General features: G+C 44.3%; 1 protein-coding gene across 3 annotated transcripts in view; it reads right to left on the reverse strand.

Moving 5' to 3' along the window:
• The window catches only part of ZFYVE1 (zinc finger FYVE-type containing 1), a 45,048-nt gene extending 20,065 nt beyond the window's left edge, over positions 1-24,983 (reverse strand). For all 3 annotated transcript variants that reach the window (XR_011258343.1, XM_069596947.1, XM_069596946.1), the window contains exons 1-3: positions 24,707-24,983; positions 22,420-23,362; positions 2,882-3,386 (exon numbers count right to left, since the gene is read on the reverse strand). Coding sequence is in view for 2 of the 3 variants with exons in the window: in XM_069596947.1 (XP_069453048.1) it covers positions 2,882-3,386; positions 22,420-22,902 (988 nt within the window). In the remaining variant the exon portion in view is untranslated. The remainder of the gene's footprint in view (positions 1-2,881; positions 3,387-22,419; positions 23,363-24,706) is intronic.
• Between the last annotated feature and the right edge of the window lie 978 nt (positions 24,984-25,961).

A 25,961-nucleotide genomic window follows, 5' to 3' on the forward strand; every position in this document is an offset into this window, starting at 1 on the left:
AACCTCTGTACTTTCACTGGAGAGGGCACAGATTCGATCCCTTGTCAGGGAACTAAGATTCCATATGCTGTGTGACACAGGCAAAAAAATTAAAATGTTTAAAAATTTAAGGAAAACAATGTTATTTTTGTTATTCAGCTTTTATTTAAAAAAACAAAACAAAACAAAACAAGGCAGCTGGTATAGTGCAAGGCATAAAGCAAAAGAAAAAAAGGGAGGGGGGGCGCTGTTTCCGTGATAGCTTAGTGGTGAAGAATTCGTCTGCCAACGCAGGAGATACAGGTTCAATTCCTGTTCCGGGAGGATCCCACATGCTGCGGAGGGGCGGAGCCTATGCACCACGACCACTGAGCCTGCGCTCTGGAGCCCGCGAGCCCCTGCGCTCTGGAGCCCGCGAGCCCCTGCGCTCTGGAGCCCGCGAGCCCCTGCGCTCTGGAGCCCGCGAGCCCCTGCGCTCTGGAGCCCGCGAGCCCCTGCGCTCTGGAGCCCGCCAGCCCCTGCGCTCTGGAGCCCGCGAGCCCCTGCGCTCTGGAGCCCGCGAGCCCCTGCGCTCTGGAGCCCGCGAGCCCCTGCAGCTGCAGCTGCTGAGGCCCTCATGCCCCAGAGCCTGTGCTCCGAAAGAAGAGAAGACACTGCAAGGAGAAGCCTGGCAGTGGCCCCGCCAGCTGCGGGCGTCTAGAGAGAAGCCCATGCAGCGGCAAAGACGCATCACAGCCAAAAATAAATAAGATTTTTTTTTTTAAGTAAAGCCTATGGAAACAAAAAGTTACTTTGAAAGGCTAGTTATTTCAAAACCCTGAACAGGAGATTAGACCTTCCCCTCACCAAGGCTGTGAAAACCCAAAGTGGCATAAAAGTGCTAATCACAGGAGGTATCCTAGACCCAGATCCTTCGGATTCTAACTCCTTAATACGGTCCCAGTGTGTCCACTCCCTGCCTGCTGCCCTGCCCTGGCTCAGGCCCCATCACTCCTCATCTAATACTGTGATAAGCTCCTGGCCACCTCCCTGCCTCTTCACGTGCCTCTCTAGTTCATCCTGCAACAGGCCGTGGGGGATCTTTTTGAAAATACAGATCTGATCACATTAACTCCCTCCTTAAAATCCTTCAAGGGATCTTGTCATACTTGAGACCTAAATCAAGGCCATCCATGCATGATCTGATCCCTGAGTGTGTCCACTATTCCCTCCCACGCAATCTAAGCCTCAGACACGCTGAGCCTCTTCATTTAGCAAGTATCTGATGACAGCCCCCTGTATGCCAAGCACTCACTCAGGCTCTTCAAAAGCAACAGTGAATAAGACAGGCAAGGTTCCTGCCTTCCTGGAGTTTCCATTCCAAGGGGATAAGATCAAAAACCAGTAAGCAAACAAACATGATGATTTAGGAGAGCGGCAGCTGCCCTGATGAACATGAACAGGGTGATCTAACAAGACGGGACCACCAGGGTGCAGGAAGGACCATCTTAAAGGAGACCCTTGGCAAAGGCTCCGAAGGCCTGAAAGTTGAGCTGAATTTGAAAGAGGATGGCTGGCTGGAGGAAGGTGTGAGGGGTAGACAGAGTAGCATGTTCAAAGATGGGAACTGAGAATAGTCTGGTATAGCTAGTGGAGGGAGTGAAAGGGGTAAGCAGAGTTCAGAGACAGAGGCAGGAGTGAGGACACTATAATTAGGAGTTTAGATTGTATCCTGATGTAATGGAAAGCCATTGACAGGTTGGAAGCAGGAGTATGACGTGACCTAAAGAATAAGCTTTTAAAAAACATCACTCCCCATCCTTTGAGGAGGATACACTGAAATGGGCAGGAACAGAATCCAGGAACTTGGTATACAAATACCTACAGTTCCCTGGATACAACAAGCTCCTTCAAACCACTGCAGGTTCATCTTCCTAGACCATCCTTCCTCCTCTCCTCTATGTAGCCAGTCTCTAAAGTTCAATGTCACCTCCTCTTTCCTAGATACCACAAGGACATGTACAGTTTCCCTCTTCTGCACACTCACGGCTCCAGGAGCGACACCCACCACAGAACGGAACACGTGTGGCCTCTCCAACTAGACTATCAGCTATTCGAGGGTGGGAATTGGGTTTTTTTTCTCTTTGGGGTCCTGGCAGTCAGCACGTGACCTTGTGCACTTAATACACTTTGTTAACTGAATGAACGTTCATAATGAAACTGCTTTTGGAGCCAACCCTGTTGCCCCCACCTGCATCCAATCACCGTCGCACCTGCTCTCTCACCCTCCCACTCAGGCGATGCTCTTGCTTCCTATTTCTCTAAGAAAACAGAAACAATAAGACAACTTCCACCACGTCTACCTACTTACCCGTAATCATGTCCATATAATCTCCCTTCTCTCCTGTTGTTACAGATGAGCCGTCCACGCTCCTAAAGTCAGCCCTCCACCTGTGCATCACTCCTGCTCTAGTGAATCATTCTCACCAATACACAAGCATCTGCAATACCTCACGTCTTAAATTTCAAAAAAGGGAAAACTCCTTGAAATCCCACATTAGCCTCCTGCTGTCACTTATCTGCTTCCCTTTATAGAACTCTGTGAAAGAGATCAATATACTACCTTAAGTTTTTTCCTTCTCTTTTCTTGATCCCACTCTGATCAGGCCCACCATCCCTGGCAAACGGTCTTAGCCAGATCACCAAGGACCTCTATATCGCCAAAGCCAATCAGCAATTCTCAGTCCTCATCCTGCCCATGAGCAGATTCTGACATGGTTGATCGCGCCATCCTTCTTGAAACATTTCCTTATGTCTTGCCCAGGCAGAAATTTTTCTGGGCAATCTACCAACGCCAAGTCACTACTGCAGCCCAGGGAACCCAGAAAGGTCAATGTGTGACAACCAAACCCCATATACTTACCAGAGCCCAGCAGCTGGGTGTGCACAGTCTCATGGAAAATGATAACAGCAGGGCCCAAGGTGGACAAGGGGACATCCAGGCCACAGCGGGCAGTGGTAGCCTTGAGCTCCTTAGTGAAATGTTTCAGATAAGCTTCTGAGGCATCCCCAAGGAACTTGAAGAGGTCATTGTGCAGTCGGTCTGCATGAGTTCGATAGATGACGAGGTCTGAGATGGCCAGGACCTTAAGCAGCAGCCGTGTTCTCTGGCTTAGATTCACTGTAGCTCCCAAGAGCCCTTCTGTGTCTATCACTGCTACTTTGTGGACTGGGTCATATGCTGCCCACACTCCCACAGTGCAGGACTCCTGGGCAGGGGAGGTTTTGAAGACTTCTCGGCCATAGAAGAAAGTGTGGTTGAGGGTATGAGACTTCCCATCCCCAGTATTTCCAAAAATGGAAACCACTTTCAGATGCTGATCAGGTTTGCAGTCCAATTTCCTAATGAAGTCCTCTTCATTTGTTACCTTCCCAAAAAAGGGGGGAGGGAGGGGAAAGACAATGAAATACGAAAACCACAAAATAGCTAGAAACACCTGCCAAGAATTAAGTGCTTGCCAGGGCTCCTCAACTGACTTGTCAATGTGACAAGGAAAAGAAGTCCCAGGATAATACCTCTCACCCAACACTTACCCCTGCTGCTGCTGCTAAGCCGCTTCAGTCGTGTCTGACTCTGTGCGACCCCATAGATGGCAGCCCACCAGGCTCCCCTGTCCCTGGGATTCTCCAGGCAAGAACACTGGAGTGGGTTGCATTTAAGTGAAAAGTGAAAGTGAAGTCGCTCAGTCGTGTCCGACTCTTAGCGACCCCATGGACAGCAGCCCACCAGGCTCCTCCGTCCATGGGATTTTCCAGGCAGGAGTACTGGGGGGGGTGCCATTGCCTTCTCCTACACTTACCCCTAGCAAACAGCTAACAGGAACTTTGAAAGCCTCAGTCAGTATATAAGAACTTAATGGTCATAAAAATGTTAAAACTATAAACTCTTAAAAGGCATAGGAGGAAATTTTGCAACCATGGATTAGGCAATGTCTTCTCATATATGACACTAAAAGCAATACAACAAGATAAAAAAAAGGATAAAATGGGCTTCATCAAAATTAAAAACTTTTATTCTGCAAAGGATACCATTAGATGAAAAGACAATCCAAAGAACAGGGGAAAATATTTGCAAACCACAAATCTGATAAGGGACTAATGGTCCAGAATATGTAAATAATTCTTACAACTCAGTAAGAAAAAATAACCTAATTAAATATTAAGCAAAAAATTTGAACAGACATTTCTCCAAAAAAGACATAAATTATCAATAAGCACATGAAAAGATGCTCAACGCCATAGTCATCAGGGAAATGCAAACCAACCACAATAAGATATCCCTTCACACCCACTAGGATGGCTATGATTGAAAAGATAATGGCAAGTTCTGGTGAGAATACTGTGAAATTTCAATGCTCAAACACTGCTGATGAGAATGTTAAAATGCACAGCCACTCTAGAAAACAGCATGGCAGTTTCTCAGAAAGTGAAACACAGAGTTACCACATGTCTCAGGAGCTCTACTCCTAGGTATAAACGAAAAGAATTAAAAACATACATCCATACAGAACTTGAACATGAATCTTCACAGCAGTATTATTGATAACCGTGAAAGATGGAAACAACCCATGTGTCCATCAACTGATAAGTGAATATACAAAATGTGGTATATTTATACAATGACTGAATATTATTCAACTATAAAAAGTACTGATATATGCTACAAGATGGATGAACCTTGAAAACATTATATTAAGTGAAAGAAGCCAGACACAAAATGTTACATATTATATAATTCCTTTTATATGAAATGTCCACAATAGGTCAGCTGATAGAGATGGAATGTATATCAGTGGCTGCCAGGGGTGAAGGGATGCAGGAAACAGGAAGTGACTGCTGGTGGGTAGAGAGTTCCTGTTTGGGTTGATGAAAATGCTAAGGACTTAGACAGTACTAAGGGCTGTACAACTTTATGAATATACTGAAAGCACTGAGCTGTATATTTTAAAAGGATGATAAATACATGGTATGTGACTTACATCTAAGTAAGACTATTTTTTAAAAAAGAACAACTTACGAGTCAAATTCCCATCTATCCATAATTCCTCTGCTTACAGTTTAAAAACACTGCAGTCCTTATAAGAAGTCAGGCCGTGAGACTTCCCCGGTGGTCCAGCGGTTAAGAATCTGCCTTCCAATGCAGCTGATGCAGGTTCCTAAACAAGGAACTAAGATGCCACAGGGCAACTGAGCCCAAGCGCCACAACTACTAAGCCTGTGAGCTCCAGAGCCCACGCTCCACAGTAAGAGACGCTCACGCCACAAACAGAGAAAACTTGCGTGCCTCGACAAAATTTAAAAAATAGTCAGGCCAGCAAGGAAGGGAGCTGGTGTCAATGAGAGAGATCCCAGACTGGAGTTCCAGGAAGACGCTCAAGGGCTGTAACTCTCAGAATACAAATCCCCAGGGTCAAAGCTCCTAATTCAAACACCTGGTGTTCTACTCCAGCTAAAGGAGTGATGAACCTTTACAACTCTTATCCTCCAGCCAGGAGACAAACAAACAATAACAACAACACAGAACACATTCCTGACTCTCAAGAGTCTGCTGGTTTGATAAGGAGAAGTTACAGGGAGCCAGACCACTGGGTGTGATAATATGATGTCTTCATTTCCCATAATCTCATCAAGATAGTAAAGCACTCACTATTCCATTAATAACATCACTACGATTATTACAGGAATAGCCTTAATGACGATATTTTATTTACTGAATGCCCACTGCACTGACAGTGCCCTTCCCTAGATGCATGAGGGCAGAATCGAGTCTGCCCTTATACCCTCAATACTCAGGATACGGCCTGGCCCAGGAGAGGAGTTCAATATCGAGTTACCGAATGAATGAAGCAGTGCACCTTGCTAGGAACTTTGATCACTTTTCTCCACCCTGGATCGTCCACAGGGCTGAACACAGCAGCAGCATTTGATAACTGGGCTCACTGATCTCCCAGGCAACTGAGAGGAACAAGAAGTTACACAGAACAGCCCACTTTGGACCCATGTCACTCCGCCAGTATCATTCCAAGCTGCTAAGCTGGCCGCAAGAAAACAAAACAAAAGCTCCATAAACCTCTACCAGCAAGGAGTCAGATAAGGTCAGAGCGGCCAGCTGCAAGAGTCATCAAACAGTCTGGAGGAAGAAGACGAGGCCCAGGGGTTTTCCCCCCTGGAAATGAACTCAATCATGAATCCATTATCCAAAAAAAAAATCACAATGGGTATCCAGGACACTCAAGAGTGGGCACCTGAAAAGGGGCCTGTAGGAGCTGTTAAATGTCTCAAGATTTATACCGATGAAGTACCCACCAAATGATATGCATAACATATATAAGTAAGTCACTGGAGTCAGCATTTGGGGATATGATTTCAGCACCAGGTGTGCCGGGGTATGTTGAACACACAAGTTCACGTGTGCATGTGCAGATGAGTCTGGCGCAAAGAATTCTAGGAGGCTCTCAAAGCTCAGGCTGGTTTTTCTACCAAGGAGCCCTGGATAATCATTCAATATGCACTGACTGCATTTTTCCACATGTAAAATGAGGATATAACCATCTTTGCCTCCCCTGACTGGGTACTGGTTGCTAATCAAATCAACAGATAAACGAGAAGATGCCTGGCAAACTGAAACCATGCTTCGTTTTCCCTTCTGCCTCTCGCATGATTTTGCTCCCTGTTCTACTACTCAATTCATCCTTAACCTGTGGGCAGCTTCCCCGGAGCCAGGAAGGAGACAACAGCCTAGGGAGCAAGCAGCAAGACCGGTTTTTCAGTCAGAAGAGAGTGAACTCAAAGTGTTAGTCTCTGCGTCCAACTCTTTGCGACCCCATGGACTGTAGCTCGCCAGGCTTCTCTGTCCATGGGATTCTCCAGACAAGAATATTGAAGTGAGTTGTCATTCCCTTCTCCAGGGGATCCTCCTGACCTAGGGATCGAACTCAGGTCTCCCCCACTGCAGGCAGATTCTTTACCGTCTGAGCCACCTGGGAAGCCCTCAGTCGGCAGAAGAGACGGTCAAGAAAGATAAGAAAGATAAGAAGACTCCCCTGATGAAGGAAGGCTGGGGCCAGGGGAACAAGGCTGCTGCTCTGCTGGTTCTGCCTGCTCCCACTCTGCTCCATTCCTGGGCTGAAATAAGCTAGCTGACTCTGAGCCCTGCCAACTGGTCACCCCACCCAATTTGACATGCTGGGAATGGTCCTCGGCCCTGACCCAACAGCAAAAACAGGAGCAACACCCCAAAGGTGCTCCTCCCCAGCCTCTGCCTTCCGTCCTCCTCCTGCTCACATGGACCTCAGGCAGGTCAGAAACACCCAAATTCAACTCCCAGTGTAGCCCTGGAAAAGCTATTTAACTCCTGAAACCTCAGGGAAGTGAGATGGTAAAAGATTCTACAACCCATAGGGCTACTGAGAGGACTAAAGGCGATAAGGCACGCAAAGGGCACAGTACAACGCCTGGCACACAGCAAGCGCTTGATGAATACCAGCCATTATTTAGTAAAGACGAGGCCGCTGGGAAAACATCCAGGGGCACAGCAGCAGCTCCCGGGCTTGCGCCTGCTTGTGGCTCAGAGGTTGTTCATCCAGGGACTGAGGCAGTGATGGGGTGAAATCTAAACTAATTCTATCTGAAAATGAAAAGAACTCACTACTTGCTCCTGGTAACTCCTTTCCACTCCCCCTAAGCAAAACAACATAGTATTATTGATACTGACTTTATAGCTTGGTCTTCCCTTGTGGCTCAGCTGGTAAAGAATCTACCTGCAATGCAGGAGACCTGGGTTCGATCCCTGGGTTGGGAAGATCCCCTGGAGAAGGGAAAGGCTGCCTACTCCAGTATTCTGGCTTGGAGAATGCCATGGACTTTACAGTCCATGGGGTCGCAAAGAGTCGGACATGACTGAGCGACTTTGACGATCACCATACCCATCTTGAAGAAACCAAACAACACACCCCTCTCTCTATCACTGTCTCACCCACAAAGCTTTTTGTTTTGGGTAAAGTTCCAAGGAGAGTTTCTAGAATGAAATGCTATAGTACTCAATGATCTACACTGTTCCAGCTCAGAGTTCAGAGCAACCTGCTGCTGCTGCTAAGTCACTTCAGTCGTGTCCGACTCTGTGTGACCCCATAGACGGCAGCCCACCAGGCTCCCCCGTCCCTGGGATTCTCCAGGCAGTTTGCAACAGTGAAAAAGGCAACCTCTGACCCAAGCAGGAAAGGGGAATGATGACAGTTTCCAAGAGATTCCTTCTCGGCCCTCAGAGAATTATTCCAGGAAGAATGACCGTGTAGGCCTTGCTCTGAGGCGGCTGAGGGAGGAAAAAGCAAGAGATGGGACAAAAATCGAAGTAAAAAGCCTTTGAAGGAGGAAAGTTCAACAGAGCAGAGGCAGTAAAGTTAAAGACACCGGAATATACTCCAAAGGAAAAAAACTCAGGACTAAGGTCCTCTCAGTTCTGGTCGCTGAGTGCAGAGGATCTGATCTGCACCAATTACAAACACACAGTCCTCTAAGCTGTTATAGCTGAGGACAAAAATCAGGTCCTTTCCCAAAGTAATGGAAGGGCTAAGGGAAGCATGACCGCTCCGCCCCCCACAGTGCTCATGGTAAATCCCATCCTTGGACAACAAAGATGGTTTTATACCTCTCCACTGAGATTCTAAAATTACTCAAAATTGATAAATTATCCCCAAAGTTAAGTTCCCACTAATTACATTTATGTGAGGGTCTGTGCTGGAGAAGACTCTTGAGAGTCCCCTGGACTGCAAGGAGATCAAACCAGTCAATCCTAAAGGAAATCAACCCTGAGTATTCACTGGAAGGACTAATGCTGAAGCTCCAAAACTTTGGCCACCTGATGCAAAGGGTCAACTCACTGGAAAAGACCCTGATGCTGGGAAAGACTGAAAGCAGAAGAGGCCAGCAGCCAATAAGATAGTTAGATAGCATCAACAACTCAAGAAGGGAATTTGAGCAAACTCTGGAAGACAGTAAAGGACAGGGAAGCTAGGAATGCTGCAGTCCATGAGGTCACAGAGTCACACACAACTTAGAAACTGAACAACAACTCTAGTTTATTCTGCGTTCATTCCATTTTCGCCTGAGCTCCAATGAAGAGACAGAACCCAAAGAAACCAAATCAGATTCTCAATCTTGGCAGAACTGGAACCACTATCTCAGAAGGAAATGAGAACTTGATTATTTCATTTAATCTGTACACAAAAAATACGCTGCTTGCCATTTTAGTAAACAAAGAATGCTGCCTGCCATTCTGGTAAACAACTAATGTTGCCTCCATCCAGCCACCATTCACTGCAGCCACCCCACCCCTCCTGCCATGGTTTACCCTGAGGGGATTCAGGATGGAGAAAAACAGAATACTGACTCTAGATAGTAAAGCTGTATATCAAAGGAATAATTTCAGTGAGCCCAGATTCTTGCATCTTCTCAAAGAAAAGCACTGAAATCATTAACTTGAGATTTCTGTTCTTTGTAATTAGCAGTGATCTTTTGCTGTTGGACTAGAAGCCCCAGCAAAAACTCCCTTGTATCCTGGTTTCTCCTTCAATGCCTTGAAACAGTTCCTCCGAGCTATCTGAGAGGCTGCTGCTGCTGCTAAGTCACTTCAGTCATGTCCGACTCTGTGCGACTGCAGAGACGGCAGTCCACCAGGCTCCTCTGTCCCTGAGATTTGCGGGGCAAGAATACTGGAGTGGGCTATCTGAGAGGCTACCCTAGGCTATACTCCTCAGTAAAGTCACCAAGACCTAATTCTCAACTTTTAGGCTGTGTTTTTTCTCTACTGACCAATCAATATGTATCAAGCTTCATCTAGTATCTGGCACTAATCTAACGGTGTAAGACCAACATAAGTATAAATTTAGGTATCATTTTCCATATTCTGTAAGAAGGAAAGGAGAAGTGAAAAGTGAGGACACTCTTCTCTGAAAAATCCAGAGCCATTTTCATCATGTTGAAAAAAACTCCAGGCAAAGATTTAAGTCCATGGCCTAATTTTCAGATAAAATTTTACTTAAACAATGTCAAACAGATCAGGAGCCAGTCCACTGTTAAAGTCCCAAATCAAAGGAGGTTCCCTTCCAACAGCAAATCCCTACTGCCAGAAAGTTCTAGTAAACCTGCTCCCCTCAACCCAGCTAGTTCAGAAAATTACCTTTCATCCTATCCTCAAAGGACTGTACATTTTTGTGTTCACCCACGCATGTGCCAATCAAGTTTCATGTAAAAAACAATTATTTCTCAATCAAATGTTTTCTTAAGACCACTGAAGTCACAGGATTGGCTTCACAAACACATTGAGCGCATTTGGTAAGCCCAAAGATCGTTTTCTTCCACTCCAGTGTCCTCAAAAGAGTTCCATTACTTGAGAGGTCAGGAATTCTCCTCCCATGTCTTCTAACTACCAGTGCCTCTGACATATGACCTCACAGTGCTGCCTGCAGCTCCTCTAGCAGGAGAAAGAAATGTTTCTATGTAGAGATGATCCACAAAACAAATTCTTTTGGACGGGTCGTTTTTAGCTCCATGGTCGATTTCTTTGACTTCACCCAACTCACCCAGTTCAGCTGTCCATTTACATCTGAGTGAAAAGCTTTCCAAAGCAATGCTAGATTCTGGGGATTGGAAATACAGCATCATCCTCAAGACCCACATCATCCTCAAGGAACTCTTCCAAGGAGCTTCCAAATGGAAGATGCCCCCTTTTCAGTGGTGTGGCATGGCATACTCGTATCTGGCCAGCTATAGAAACAGATGGAAGCTCTGGTAAAGGCTCTGGGATTAGTAGTAACAACCCTAAGCTAGACAAAAGACAGCAGAGCTGGGCACAGGGAACTATACTCAATATCCTGTGATACACCACAAAGGAAATGTTTTACTTTTTTAAAAAGTGAGAGCTCGATTCACATCTACCTCCACCTGGATCGCACCATGGACAATTTTCTCTACCCTTCTCTTAATTACAGCCTCCAGTCCCCACCCACCACCTCTGTTAACATTTTCCCATTATTCCTGGTTCCAGCTTCCCACTAGAGCATACTCCAGGCTGGCAAGGGTCTAAGCTGTGCTGTTTACCACTGTAGCCCTAACACAGGGCCTGACACACAATAGGAAATCTGTACTTATTTGTTAAGTAAGTGAATAAACACAGCACAGAATGTCTAGATGCTATATTCTCTCTAGGGAAGGCCATAGCATAGTATTACCCCTTAGGATCCAGGTCCAATCTGGGGACTTCCCTGGCAGTCCGGTGGTTAAGACTGCAAGGGGCATGGGTTCAATCTCTGGTTGAAGAACTAAGATTCCACATGCTGTGCAGTGCAGCCAAGAAAATATCTTCTTTTAAAGTGGAGGGGGGACTTCCCTGGTGGTTCAGTGGCTACGACTCTGCACTCCCAATGCACAGGGCCTGGGTTTGATCCCTGGTTGGGGAACTAAGATCCTACCTATCTCAACATGAGTTCTCATGTTGCAACTAAGACCCAGCACAGCCAAATAAATAAAAATATATATACTTTTTAAAAAAAAGCAGAGGGGGTACAATCTGCCTCTACCACTCACTGACTTCAGAAAAACCTTAAAGAAATTATTTAATTTCTCTGGGCTCAATTATCTCATCTGTAAAATGAGGGTAACAATGTAATTTACTTCACAGGATTGCTGCGAGGATTAAGTTGGAGAGAATGCACAGCAAGCACTCAGCACAGCGGAGGCGTGCCGTAAATGCTGTTAAGTGCCAACGATGTTGCAGTGCCCTGGTCTGCCTCTAGGCCACACTCGAAGAGTAAATGCAATGTTCAGAAGAACTGAAGGGACTAGTGGTTTTCATTGTAAAATTAAGATAAAGTGGATACTTTCTTGTAGTTCTGTATCTTCAGTATTTTAACATCACCAGTCTATGTTAGTTTTATAACTGGAAAATAACAAATGTTGCATAAAAAAGACAAAAAAAATCACTGCCCTCTGGGATGGACTGCCTAACAGGTACAGCGTTTTCTTCTGGGATGACGAAAATGTTTTGGAACTAGGCAGAGGTGGTGGCTGCATCACATTGAATGTACCAAATACCAATGAATCGTTTACTTAAAATCATTGATTTTGTTACATGAATTATACCCCTATTAAAAAAAAAAATCACTGCCCTCAGGAAGCTTATATGCTAATGGGGAGAAGAAAGACCATGAGCAAAAAATATATATGGCAAACAAAATGTCCATGGACAAATGAAGAAACTGCAGTACATCTATACAATGGAGCTTCTCTGCAATACAAAGAAATGAACTGAGACACGAAACAACACGGATGACCTTCAAAACCATTATGGTGAGTGCAAGAAGCCAGATACAAAACAGTACCGAATTATTCTATTTTTACACGAAACTCTAGGAAAGTCAAATCTGTAGCTGTAGAAGGCAGATGAGTGATTGCTGGGGATTGACTTCAGAAGGAAACCTTCTGAGAGGACGGAAACGCTCTATACCTTGAGCGTTATGGGAGCCCCAGGGGTGCAACTGTACTGTACTTACATCTCGAGTGTTGCGGAGGTGGTTACACAGGTATACACATATTTGTTGAAACTCACAAATCTGTACACTTAAAATGTGTACATTACAGGGACGTCCCTGGAGATCTAGTGGTTAAGACTTCGAGATTCCAATGCAGGGGCTTCAGGTTGGATCCCTAGTCTGGGAACCAAGATCCCACAGGCCATGGGACAAAGCCAAGAAACAAAAAACCGGTTTTTGATGTACATATTATATTATGTGTAAGTTATACCACAAGGGTTGGTTTTAAGTACATGTTAGGTCAAACAATGATAAGCAGAGTGAAGAAAAACCAGGAGAGAGGAGTAGGACTATAGGAACAGGCAGGAGTTGCTGTTTTAAATCTGGTGGTCAAGGAAGGCAGCACTATAAAGCCAAAATCTCTTTAGATCAATCCTTTAAAAAAAAATGCGGCAAACTCAATCTTCATGGTAGTGAAAGGAGAAGAAATGTATGAAAATCCAAAACAGTACATAAGGAGTTCCCTGGCAGTCCAATGGTTAGGACTCTGCTCTTTCACTGCTGAGGGCCCAGGTTCAATCAGATCCCTTGTTAGGGAGCATCCCCCAAGCTGCACGACGGTGTGGCCAAAAAAAAAAGAATATGGTACATAAGTCTAAACGGATTCCCTTGTAGCTCAGCTGGTAAAGAATCCACTTGCAATGCAGGAAACCCCAGCTGGATTCCTGGGTTGGGACGATCTGCTAGAGAAGGGATAGGCTACCCACTCCAATATTCTTGGGCTTCACAGGTGGTTCAGCTGGTAAAGAATTCACCTGCAATGCGGGAGATCTGGGTTCGATCTCTGGGTTGGGAAGATCCCCTGGAGAAGGGAATGGCGGCTGCTGCTGCTAAGTCACTGCAGTTGTGTCCGACTCTGCGAGACCCCATAGACATCAGCCCACCAGGCTCCCCTGCCCCGGGATTCTCCAGGCAAATGGCTACCCACTCCAGTATTCTGATCTGGAAAATTCCATAGAGTATACAGTCCATGGGGTCACAAAAAGTCAGACATCACTGAGTAACTTTCACTAAGACTAAAATCATTTACATGTAGCACTGGAAAGAAACGTCTTTCCCCGACAGTGGTAGATTTAACTTTGTAATTCATGCAGTAGTGGGGAGAAGAAAGGAAGAAATGAGGGAGGGAGAGAGGGAAGGAAGAGTCTAGAGGGAGGGAGGGACGAGGAGGGAGAGAGAGAGAATTAGGGGAGGAAGGAAACAAAAGAAGGTGAGGAGGAGGAGGGAAGGAGGGAAAAAGAAGAAAGGCAAAGCGGGCTGTCTTTCTGGCTGCCCGTGAGGTGATCCAGTTCCAGACAACAGAGCTGACTAAGGACACGGGGAGGAACAAGCGTGCGCCCAGTGACCTACCAACCACAGACTGACCGCCCAGCCACCGGGACCAGAAAGGGTGCGTATGGAGAGTCAGGATCCTCAAGCAGCCTCTCCTCAGAGGCAAGGACAGAAGACAGCAGGGCCTTCCCAGGAAAGAAACCCCACCACCCCTGCCCAGTCATGCTTAACCTCCCAATTTTCACTTTAAAGCATTTTTCAGAGATTACTCAAACTAGTAAGGCAGAAAATTGACGCTCAATAAATGTTTATGACTGCTGTTGAATGACACACGTGAACTGAATTAAACTCTTTGAAAAGAAAGGTTATAAGAGATTATGGAAAACAGTTCAGCCATGTATTAATTAGATGACATATTCACCAGGCAGGAGAATGGGCTGAGAGGTAGAGGAATTTCTAGAATAGTCTATGACTGCTGAATTGCTTGGGATTTTATTCTCTTCTTAACTTGAACCTGGGGTATCTGTGACTACATGTCAGAACCAGGCTCCGTCTGTTCAACTACTCTAAGAGTCAAGTTCCTGGGAAAGACAGCAATAACCCAGTCACAAGCAGAAGAAAATTAGGAAGGAGAGAAAAAAAAAAAAATTCCAGAAGCTACAAGAAAACTGTATTATCCTCCATGAATTCAAGCCAGAGGCCAAGTGCTTACGTATGGTGGGTATACCTCTCTGCCACCACCAAGGATTCCAGCTACCACCAAGTTGACCTCACAAACAGGTCAAAGGGAACCTCTTAATTATTGGCCAAAAGCTGTTGGAAAGAGGGGCAAAATGAACAACACATTCTCCAAGGAAACACCCACCCTTTCCTGCCTCCGAAAGTTCCTCTGTGTCCCTTCCCACAGGTCTTTCCAATCCTTCTTGCCTGAAAGCTTTCTATCTCTTTCCCTTCTTTGTGATCTCACCCACTAGGTTTCCGCTGGTTGCCCCTCACTGATCAAATGTGTTCAATACATTTTAGCAGTTCCAACCTCAGCTGGAAATGATCTCTTGGGAGCTGTTCCCAAAGCAGACAGGACTCCCCAGAAAAGTCCAGCCAGCCATCAGAAGGCTTCCACGTGACACACTCTGCAGGACCAACTCAAGAGTAGTACAGCCAGGAGATGCGGCCACAGGGAAGACATGCACTGTCATCTTAATAAGAAATCTGCCTGGTGTACTAACCCCGACTCAAAAAAGCCAAATGTTTACCAAATTCCAGAAAAAAAAATCAATCACTTCAAGGAACTGACAGACCAGAAAAAAATTAGAATCATACAAACTGGAGGTAACTTAAAATAGTTAAAGATAGGTTCCCTGAAAAGCTGACTCACAGTGGTTTTGATGGCTTGCATGGGTCAAATTTTAAACAGGCCTGGACTAAACAAAATAGCCTCCCAGGTTAAATGCCAGGAGTCTGTTACAACTGAATAAGCCCAAGGCTGAGTGAGCTCACAAGATGCTGAGCAGAAATTAGGGGCATATGATAGGGGTTCTTTCATCTTCCTGTTTGTCTGAGTCATCCTCAACCCCGGTTTCCCAATAATATCATACAATGCCCTCCCCCAACTACTATTACTAAACAAAAGGGGATTTTACTTGGCTTTCTATGAGTAAAAGGTGGTGGAGGGCGATGGAGTCTCTGCGGTTGTACCAATTACTGCTTATTATTTTGACAGACAGCTCCTAAGCAGATCTATGGGAGGGGTTTTTCATTACATTTTTTAATGTGACACCTAATAACCAAGAGTAAATATATTTGTGTTTTGACCAGAATTTGCCAAAGGGCTAACCAGCCACAGCACCAAAATGAGTCCTTATACTATAATAGTTTGACCATTCGAAGAGAAAAATAAGGAAGTTCCACAAGTTAGAAGATTATGATCCCCAGTTTGCCTACCTACTGACCGGTTAAGTCCTGAGGGGTTTCTGCCAGCTTCTCTGAAACAGAGCTCCTGGGAAGAGCAAGCCCCTGGAAGGTACCCTAGACCAGGCAGCTGAGGACAAGGCCAAGGGGGTCACCCGCAGATGAGTCTAAGACAAAAGCAGAATAGAAATGGGACAGACCAGCACAGCCTGTTTGGGGTCAAGGATTCCCATACAGTACAAAAACATCCTCAGCTATTTTCCATTCCTGAATCCCACTAGAATAATGTCTCTTTTAGCCAATTAAAAAAAAAAAAAAAGGCCAACTCCCAGTGTTCTGAGCCACACTATTCTGGGACTGTAAACAAGTGAAGCAGCCAAACAACGTGATGGGTCTTCTTAAAGGAACGGTCTCAGTGAGATGAGGTCCACCACTGACTTCACTGAAGGACAGGAAGACTTACCCTGGCCTTCCCTTTCAGACAGGGCCTAAGGCTCTGGATTTCTAGTCTAGGAAGGCCTACCCCAGGAGACACTTTCTTAAGTGTCTCATGGACCACTCCTGGCTCACTGGGCTTCCTTATCACCCCACATGTTCAGCAGGAGGGGATTTAACTTCTAGAGCTTTTTGGCATGAAGAGGACACAGCCCTCCTACCACTGGGGATCAGTTAGCATGAGGATGAAACGTGCAAGAGATGGTTAGTGCGTTGCTCTGTTCTTATAGCAAGTTTGTAGAAAAAAGACAGTGGAGAATGGAGTGGTTGTAAAAAGAAAGAAAAATTTGGGGTTTAAGATTTATATATACATATATTAGATGTGGATCTGTGTATATATAAATGTATCATTTTATTTTATATAATATATAGCATATGAATTTTTTCACCATTTCTGTGACTAGAAATATTTCAGCAAGACAAGATGTCTGAATCCCTCACAAGACTCAACAAAGAGGAAAATACTACCCCCTACCTCCATTAAGAACTCTAATTTTTAGAACTTTATTCTTTTAACCTTTGAGTTATTTGCTAAGGGCGTTGTCTCTAACTTCAGGTGACTATAGATCTCTTGTCAGTGTGGATCATTTACTTATTGTGAGTTTCTAAATAATGGACCCATGAGTCTCTGGTTTTCCAAGTACAGTTCCAGTAATGTCTAGAAAAATCAATGAATACAACACAGAAGGTCTAACCATTTCACTAGAGAGGTTACAAAATATGCCAAAAGATGATATTGATTTCAGCTAAATTACTTCTGAGGAACAGAAAGAACCAGAAGAGGGAAGAAAAAGTGGTGTATTGGTTAAATGTTTTCCACTTCACTGGAATCCAGGTCTCATATCAGAACAAATCTTCATCTCTTAGATCAGTTTCAATCTTAGCACCCTTGACATTTTGTACCAGGTTATTCTCTAGGTGGGGGTTACCCTATGCATTTTAAGATACTCAGCAGGACTCTGGTTTCTACCCACTAGCCAGGAGCACATAATCCCTGATCCCCCAGCAGTGACAATTAGAGGAGTCTCCAAACATTACCAAATGCCCCCCCACCCCTGCCCCTGGGGGCAAGCAAAATCACCCTTGGTTGAGAACTACTATGCTAGATAATAACAAATGAGATTACTTTAACTTTTTCTTTATTATGTGAACTGAGTTCTTAAAAGTTTTATCAATATAAGTCTGGGGTTTTATCAATTTAAACCTGGGGTTTTAACCAGGTGTTATTTGCACAAACCAAATGCCTAGGAGTCACTACTGAGTTCTCTCACTCCTTCACTCAACCACCCAACATACCAGCATTCCTGTTTTACATCCAAACTTTGTGCCAAATTCATCAATGTTTTTCCATTTCACCATGACAAAGACTGCACCAAATCCAGGCTCCTTCTCCCCTCTGCATCTGCTACAGCCTCCTAAGTGGGTTCCCCGTTTTCTTCTTGCCCTCTCCTAGACACTACAATGTCTCCTAGTCTTCACACCAAAGTCAAGAGCATCTCTAGAACACTTCTGTCAGTGCAAGTGACCTTCTAGCATAAAGCAATCTGGCGCTTCCCATGACATTTAAAATCCACACTTATTTCCACGGCCTACAAGGCCCCACAGGATCTGGCAACTGCTTACCTCTGCACCTCCATCCTCACCACTCTGTCAGCTCACTCCAGCGACACAGGCATTCTTTCTCTACTCAAACATGCCAGCCTACCTGCTTTCTGTTCTCATTTTCCTCTGTCTGGAGGTCTATTTCCCCAGGTGGTATTAACCATCATGTCTTTGCTTAAGAGTCACCTCTACAATAAAACCTTCCCTGACCATCTGGCAAAAGTGGCTTCCCAGTCACTCTTCCTTGATTATACATCTAAACCACCTTATTTATGTGCTTTACATGTGTGAACTTTGCTTTCCTCCCTTAATGGTAAGCTCTTATGACAGCATGGACCAAGCCTTATCTCTGGAGCCTAGAAAATGACTGGCATCAGCAGATATACTCCATAAATGTGATGAATGAATGAAATGTCTTTGGCTAGTAGACCAAATGTGTCCATTTATGAGCCACCAATGAGTTCCTGCTTCTGAGACTAAAAGTCAGTCTCTCCCCAAATTTGCCATTCCAGTATATACTCAAATGGCAACAAGTTAATGATAAAATTGTCACCCCCAAAGGGACGCTTTTTGTCCTTTCAGGTTTTCCAAAAGAAACTAAATAATACTCAGATCACAAACAACAAATCTTAGGTGATTCTAGGCCAGAGAATTTGAGGGAACTTCACATAACAGTAACAGCCTACAAGCTGCTAAAATAATCCCTATGCACTAAACTGAAACTGATCAAAGCCCACAAATGCCTAGAAACATGCAGAGAAAAACAAACTTGGGGCCTAAATCATGAAATCTTCACTGATAGGAGGAAGGAGTTCTTCAATGCTAACAGTCTTGCATGTACATAGAGCTGTGTTTCATTTGATCTTCACAGTAGCCATGAGGAATTGGTGAGCTGATGCTACTGACCAGAATGAAGTTTGATTAGAACGTTTAAATGACTTGGTGAGAGAGAACAGAAGTGTTATAGCACAAGGATCTTGGAGTGCAAATCCTCTGCCACTTATTTCTCTGCGTTTCAGTGTCCTCATCGAGAAAATACACTGCTTGTAGATGATATGCTGTATTCCCCTAAAATGCATATGTTGAAATCCAACTCCCAACGTGATGGCATTAGGAAGTAAGGCCTTTGAGAGGTGATTTAGTCATGAGGGTAGAAATCTTATGAACAGGATTAGTGTGCTTATAAAAGACACTCCAGAGAGGTTCTTCCTGCAACATGAGGAACATAGTGAGAAGACAGCTGTCATGAACCAAACACTCATCAGACACTGAATCGATCAGTGCCATGATTTTGAACTTTCTAGCCTCTAGAACCATGAGAAATAAACTTCTGTCGTTAATAAACCTCCCCATCTATGTTACTCTGTTATAGCTGCCCAACTGACTAAGACATACACTTACTTCATAGGCTGTGGTGGGGTGAAATTGCCCCCACCCCACCTCCAAAGATGCCATCCAGTGCCTAGAACCTGTGAATATGTCACTTCATGGGGCAAAAAGGCTTCGTAGATATGACTGAATTAAGGACCTTGAGGTGGGGAGAATATGCCATAACCATAAGGATCCTTGCAAGAGGGAGGCAGAAGGGCCACAGGCAGAGAAGCAAGTGACAGCAGAAGAAAAAAGATGGAGAAAGGGATTAGAAGATGTTAACACTACTAGCTTTGAAGCTGGATGGTGGGGCCACAAGCCAAAGTACACAAGAGGCTTCTTGAAGATAGAAAGATAAGGAAACAAATTCTTCCATAGTCTCCAGAAGGAACAAAGCCCCATCAATCCATTTTAGGACTTCTGATCTCTGACCTATAATAGAAAAACTTGTCTGTGATAATTTGTTACAGCAACAGTAGGAAACTAATACAGAGCTATCTATCATCAGGATTCAATGAGCGCAAATGCTATGCATAGTGCCAAGTACCACAGTAAGAGCTCTTTAAATTTTAACTACGATGAGCCAAGACCAGAACCCAGGGGAGATTCAGAGAAGCACTGCAGGAACAAAGAAAATAAGGTTCAGAAATTTGGTAGTATCGATCTAAATTTAAAATGCACGTATCACTTGACAAAGATTCCATTTCTAAATAGATTTACAGAATATTCAATACATCCTTGGTTGTAATAAGTCAAACATCCCGTAATAGGCTAAAATTATAGAAAAACCATTTAACCGAGTACTAGGCAGCCTTTAAATAATGAGGTAAACCCCAAAGTGCAGATAAGGAAAGTTCTACAAGTATCCTTTGGTGAAAAACAGCCAAGGACAGAGCAGCAAGTATATTAGATTCCCTTTTTTGTTGAAAACTTTAAAGGATGTATACATATATTCATAAGCATACGTGACAAAAATTCTAGAAGGGCACATAGTTAACTGTCAACGGTGAATGTTCTAACAAAAGAGACCAAGAGCATAGAGTAGGAGGGGAACTCTTGTCATTGTATGTCCTTTCATATGGTTTTAGCCTTTTTACTAAGTATGCGTGTGATATTCATTTCTAAAAAACTGAGGCTGAGATGTGACATCACCAATCAAGTATTTATGGGCTGATATGTCCACCGTTGTAGGACCCAGGGCACAACACAGGGTCCTGCTCTCCAGGAGTTTACAATCTAGCTGAGTTAATCATCTAGATTTATATCAGACAATCACTTCTCTAATTGTTTCAGACGTGCACATTAGAAAAGGGAACCAGACAGTTTCTCCACATACTTTCCCACTATGACTCTATGAGAGCAAATCTCCACCTAAAATTCTCATCTAATCCATTAGTCCCAACCAAAGCTGCTTGCAATTAATAAACTGTTTCCTGGGAAGTACTCAATGTTTATGAAGGAGAAATCTTTAGAGAACAACCCAATTATTTTATATATATATATATATATAAAACACATTACGAAAAAAACAGATGCACAAACAGTTGGATTTGTCTTCTTTGGTATACATTCTTCTATTTTCTTAATTCTCTACTAAGAAATATGTATCAATGCTACAAAAAAAAAAAAATTACAGCATCCTCCCCTTAAGAAACACTCTTTTTGGTGTTGACACAATATCCATGAGGATTACTGGTTATCCCAAATCTTCCTCTCATTTTATGAAACTGACAACACTGCAAAGTATTCCACATTAAAGAGAACTGGTGGTAAAACCAACAAGAATCATCCAAATCCAAGTGTTCCATTTATAAATATTTAGTCCACACTGTCACCCAATTAGAGCATAATCCATAAAGGAGACATTATTGCTAACAAGGGAGGCAGAAGGGGATCTGGGTCACTCTTCCATAATTCTATTATTTCCTTTCAACCAAGAAAGAAAAGCCTGTGTTAGCCAAGTATTTAGCTGACAATACATGTACATAGAAATCATGATGCAATTCATCTCCATAATCTTATCTAAGGAGGAAAAAGACAGATGAAAAATATTCAAGGGTAATTAGACAGTTTCCAAGTGGTAACTTACAAACGTACTCCTCCAATCTGGAGGCCTGAGGAGTCATCACAACTAAAAGTACCGAATGTACCACAAATACTCCCTGATACTAACAAATACAACAAACTGAGGCTGACTCCAAATCCCAGGCCCGGTGATAAAGGCCTTTCCATCTCCATTCCTAATTTCTTTGAATCCTCTCAATTGCCTCTACGATGTGGAAGCAAAATTGAGGCACGGAGTTTAAATAACTTATCTGTGGTGATACAATCAGTAAGTGAAGCCAGGATGGAATTCAAGCAGTCTTCATTCGAAAGAATAGAAATGATGATACTAGCTTAGCTTCATTGGCAAGTATAAACATTCATCTACCCCCTTTCCCAAACGGCCCAACTGTCATACACTTTCATCTCCCCTGCTTGCTCCTACCACTCACCATCCTCTCCCTAGCTCAGAACTGAATCAAATATTCTCCAGTCCTGAAATCACAGATGCCCTTACTGGCCTCTACTGATCAGAAGCTAATATATGAGAATAAGAGCCCACCTGGAGAGGGTACTACCCTTAGGAAATGCCCACTTTTCAAAGACCTGTCTCCCAATGGAGCTAGCAGGGTTATGACTTACAGCCTTCCACTCCCCTGGGACCCACCAAAAAAGTCAGTGTTTCTTTCCCTGTACGCACAGTCTCTCCTCATTCACATGTATTCACAACTTACCAAAGTGCTCTCATTCAGAAAATGGTTCTAAATCAGTTCTTTCTGATAATAATCTTAATAATGACAGCTATCATGTACTGAGTATTCATTATCTAGTAGGCTTTACAAACACTGTGTCATTTCTTCCTCACAACAACCCAATGAAGTAGGCACTGTCCCCAGTTTACAGACAAGAACATTAAGGCTCAGAGAGGTAAAGTACTGATAATTCAGCCCAAGGTCACGCAGCTGGTAAGTGACTGAATCTGACTCCATGCAACTTAAGCTTTCGGAAGGCTTGCCTCTTAGCGATTAAAATGTGAGTTCCTCCTGGACGTTCCCTGAGAGTCACCTGCCAACAACACATCTCCTCCACTACCACATGAATCCTACTATCACTGAGCACTTACCTGAATTTCTTCATTTTCATCTACTAGGAGGAAACTCACAACCTTCTCAGTCATCTTCTTCCTCTTGGTCTCCTCATCCATCCCTTCTTCTTCCAGTAACTCCTGGACCTTAGTGACATGGTACACAGTAACGGGGTGCCTCCTTTTGTTACCCCCAGAATGAGTCCTCTTCTGGCACTCCAGGCACAAGTTGATTTTACAGGTCTGGCACCTCACCACTGCCCTCTGCTTCACACCTGGAGAGTGCCCATTGGGGCCCTTGCAGGGGTCACAGTAAGGGACATGGCCAGCTTTGAGTCTGATCCGCTCATGGTTTCTCAGGCGCTCCTGCCGATGGAGTTCCTCCTCACAACGGAGACACTGCAGGCTGCAACACTCATCACACTCGAAGACAGCTTCATCAGCCCCACTGCAGGTGTAACTTTCCTGGCACAGCAGCCCTGGATTCAGGCCCTTCTCTGCTGGGGAAGTCTGGGCACTCATATTCAGACTGGAAGGAAACCACCTACCATGTAACGGTACCTGGGTTTTCCCCAGGGGAAGTGAAGACAGAGGTGTTGAGTCTGAAGACTGCACACAACTTCCACAGGGTTCTGAATACCCTAAAAAAAAGTGTTGTTGTTTTTTTTAAAAAAACAATCGATGTCCTATTAGAATTCTTCACACACTCACAAATGTTCCAATGTTTAATTTTCTGCCTCTAAGACTCTTGAATCAGCAGCAGTGTTGATTTGGTTTGATAGTTTCATCTTCCATAAAGTGCAGGCAAATATGTGGTCAAAAATCAACTTGAAAGAGTCTTTTATGGCTATCTGAGAGAGATCTGATGGAGTTACTGAGGTGGGCTCATGGGTGAGGCCTCAGCTGCAAGGTTTTGGTAATGAAAGAGTAGTCAGGAGCTTTTCAATATTATCCAACATCAAGTCAATATTTCTGGGGATACCTAGAATAGAGGCAGGAAAAGTATTTCACTCATTTAAAAAAAGTGCACCTTTACAAAAATAAGAAGATTGTGATTAAATATGAGGCCAAAACTCCCAAGAGAAATTTCATTCTTGAAACTTAAATACTGACTCATTCTGATCCTAGAAATTTCTCCTCAAAATCATGATTAAGGCTGTTCCTTTTGAAAACAACTACCTCTAGGATCAAAGCACTTAACAGACTCTGTCGCTTTATTTCCCAGACTGAAATTCTCTGTTCCCTGAGTTATTAGATTCAGATTGAAAGTACTAAGCAAACAGTCCTTGAAGGGACAACGTTCTGCACCAGTCCCTGCACTCTACAATTGGGAGAGGTGAAGAAAGATGCCTGTAAAAAGCTACAGAAGCAATAATAATAAACTCTAGCTCCATCAAAGTCCTGGACACGTCCAAAGACCCTTGTAACTGGGCTGTTTCAACTCTAGACAGATGCCTATTAAGGACTCTAAACCTGGAAAGAGTCACCATTCTATGGTGCTTAAAAACAATTATTGTACTTCCTTTCGCCCTTTTCTCTAATTGCAAAAAAGGAGCGACAGGAGACAGAATTCCTTCACTATGGCCCACTGCAAAGCCAGGCGTGCAATGAGTTAAATAATTTTTCTCCTTGTCACTCAAAAGCCAACTTTAAAATAACTTTAAAAAAAAAGAAAGAAAGAAAAATAAGTGGAGCAAGAAAGGGGCTTTTGTACCTTCTACAATCATATTTCTAACTCCCCTTCGCCTGGACACACATTCTAATGCTCCAACGAAATGTAAAGCCCTCCTTTCAGGTATTCAACTCCTCCCATACAGAAATCAATCTATCCATCTAATTTTTAGATAAACAGAGAAGGCGAAAGGAATGACTAGGAGACCTTATTTACACCCTAATCACAGACGTGCCCAAGCAGCTCCCGCAACGTTAACAAAAATCAAAATTGTCACAATTGATTAAAAATGTAAAACCAACCTTCAAAAGGATACCTCTCCGCCCACCAAGACCCAAGCAAACAGTCTGCCCACTCGGCCTCCCACCTCGACGCCTCTCCCCAGCCGGGGATTTCTCACTCTTCCTTCCTCCCAGGCAACACCACCTCAACCCGAGGGGCTGGAGCAGGATCTAAGAACAAAGAAGGTCCCCCCAAATCTCCCCCACGCTGGCAGAGGCCAGAGCCGAATCCATTGTTTATACCACCCCACCCCCACCCCAGCCGCACCCGCCCCCCCTTCCTCCCGGGGGCAGAGGGAGCTCCAGGGCTATCGCTCGCCCGGCGCAGGGCCGTGCCCTTCCCTCCCCGACCGCGGCGGCCCGGGAACCCCACCACTAAGCAGTTCTGTCGCGGCGAGGCGGCGTCCGGGAACCACGGGGCGCCTGTGGAGGCGGGGGCTGTTCTTCAGGGCACCGGTGGATCCATCCCCATCTCCATCTCAGCCCCGGCCCTCCTCCTTCGCTGCCTCCCGGGCTTCCTCCTCTCCCGTTGTCAGTTAGGATCAGCTGATCGGAGTGAACTTCTCCCTGCTCGGACTAACAGGAAGGCGTGAGCGCTGCAGCCCACTGAGGGAGGAGCGGGAGAGGTGGAGCCTGACAGCGGCGAGGGCGGAGAGGTGTGCGCACAGCCTTCTGGGAAGTGTAGTTCCTCGCAGGGCACCCTTCCCCTACTTCCCGGAAGTGAAGCCTCTGAATGACTACAACTCCCGATACAGAAGACGCTGCTCCTGCGAAGAGGCGCCAGAGACAGGCTCTCGAGCATTATGGGACTTGGAGTTTTTGCGCTGACTGTGGTTTCCGCAGGTTTCAGCACGTTGTTCTGGGTAGTGGCCAGAGAAGGAGTGGCTCTAAATTAGAGAACTGATGTAATATGTGGTATAGACCAGGCAAATAATCCGATTTCAAGTAACTTTTATTGCACACCATTCCTTCAGAAATGTGTTAAAAACAGTCTCCAGTTACCCAATTTCGTCTTGCACAAATCAAGACCAGAAAGAATTTATATGAGAATATAAGTAGTCTTGGAATGTTCTGCAAGCCAAGCATTAATTTTTTTTTCCTCCATTAATTTATTTCTCTGACCTTTCCTTACTTACCTTCAGAACTTCCAAGTTTTAAATCGACTTTTGGTAAGAGAGAGGTACATTTATCCAGGTAAATTTTCAGGCTACAATACAAGCTAATGGTTAACATTGTTACCTGTCTTTTTTGTTTGTTTGTTTTGGAAATTGTCTTTTATTCAGTGCTTTAACTTTCTGTCTTTTCTATTGTTTCTTAGAACAACACGGGAAGAAAGCCTGGTGTAAAGAGCACTGGTCTGAGATGCTAAGACTGTGATTGTTCTAGAAAGCTCTTGGGCAAATCATGCAACTATGAAATAAAAGGATTGTATCAATGTAATCTCAAAGGTCCCTGCCAATTCTCATGTTGTCTGACTCTGTCTTGATAATTGTTAACCCAGGAGAGAAAGTGATGGTTAAGTGACTTGCCAAGGTCATAAAGCAAATAATTGACAAAGCTGGGACAAGAACCCATCTCCTGAATTAAAGTGAGATAATTTTTTACTTGATGATTCAAGGGACATAGTT

This window comes from Ovis canadensis, chromosome 7 (genome assembly GCF_042477335.2).
Source record: "Ovis canadensis isolate MfBH-ARS-UI-01 breed Bighorn chromosome 7, ARS-UI_OviCan_v2, whole genome shotgun sequence".
NCBI classification, from domain to species: domain Eukaryota; kingdom Metazoa; phylum Chordata; class Mammalia; order Artiodactyla; family Bovidae; genus Ovis; species Ovis canadensis.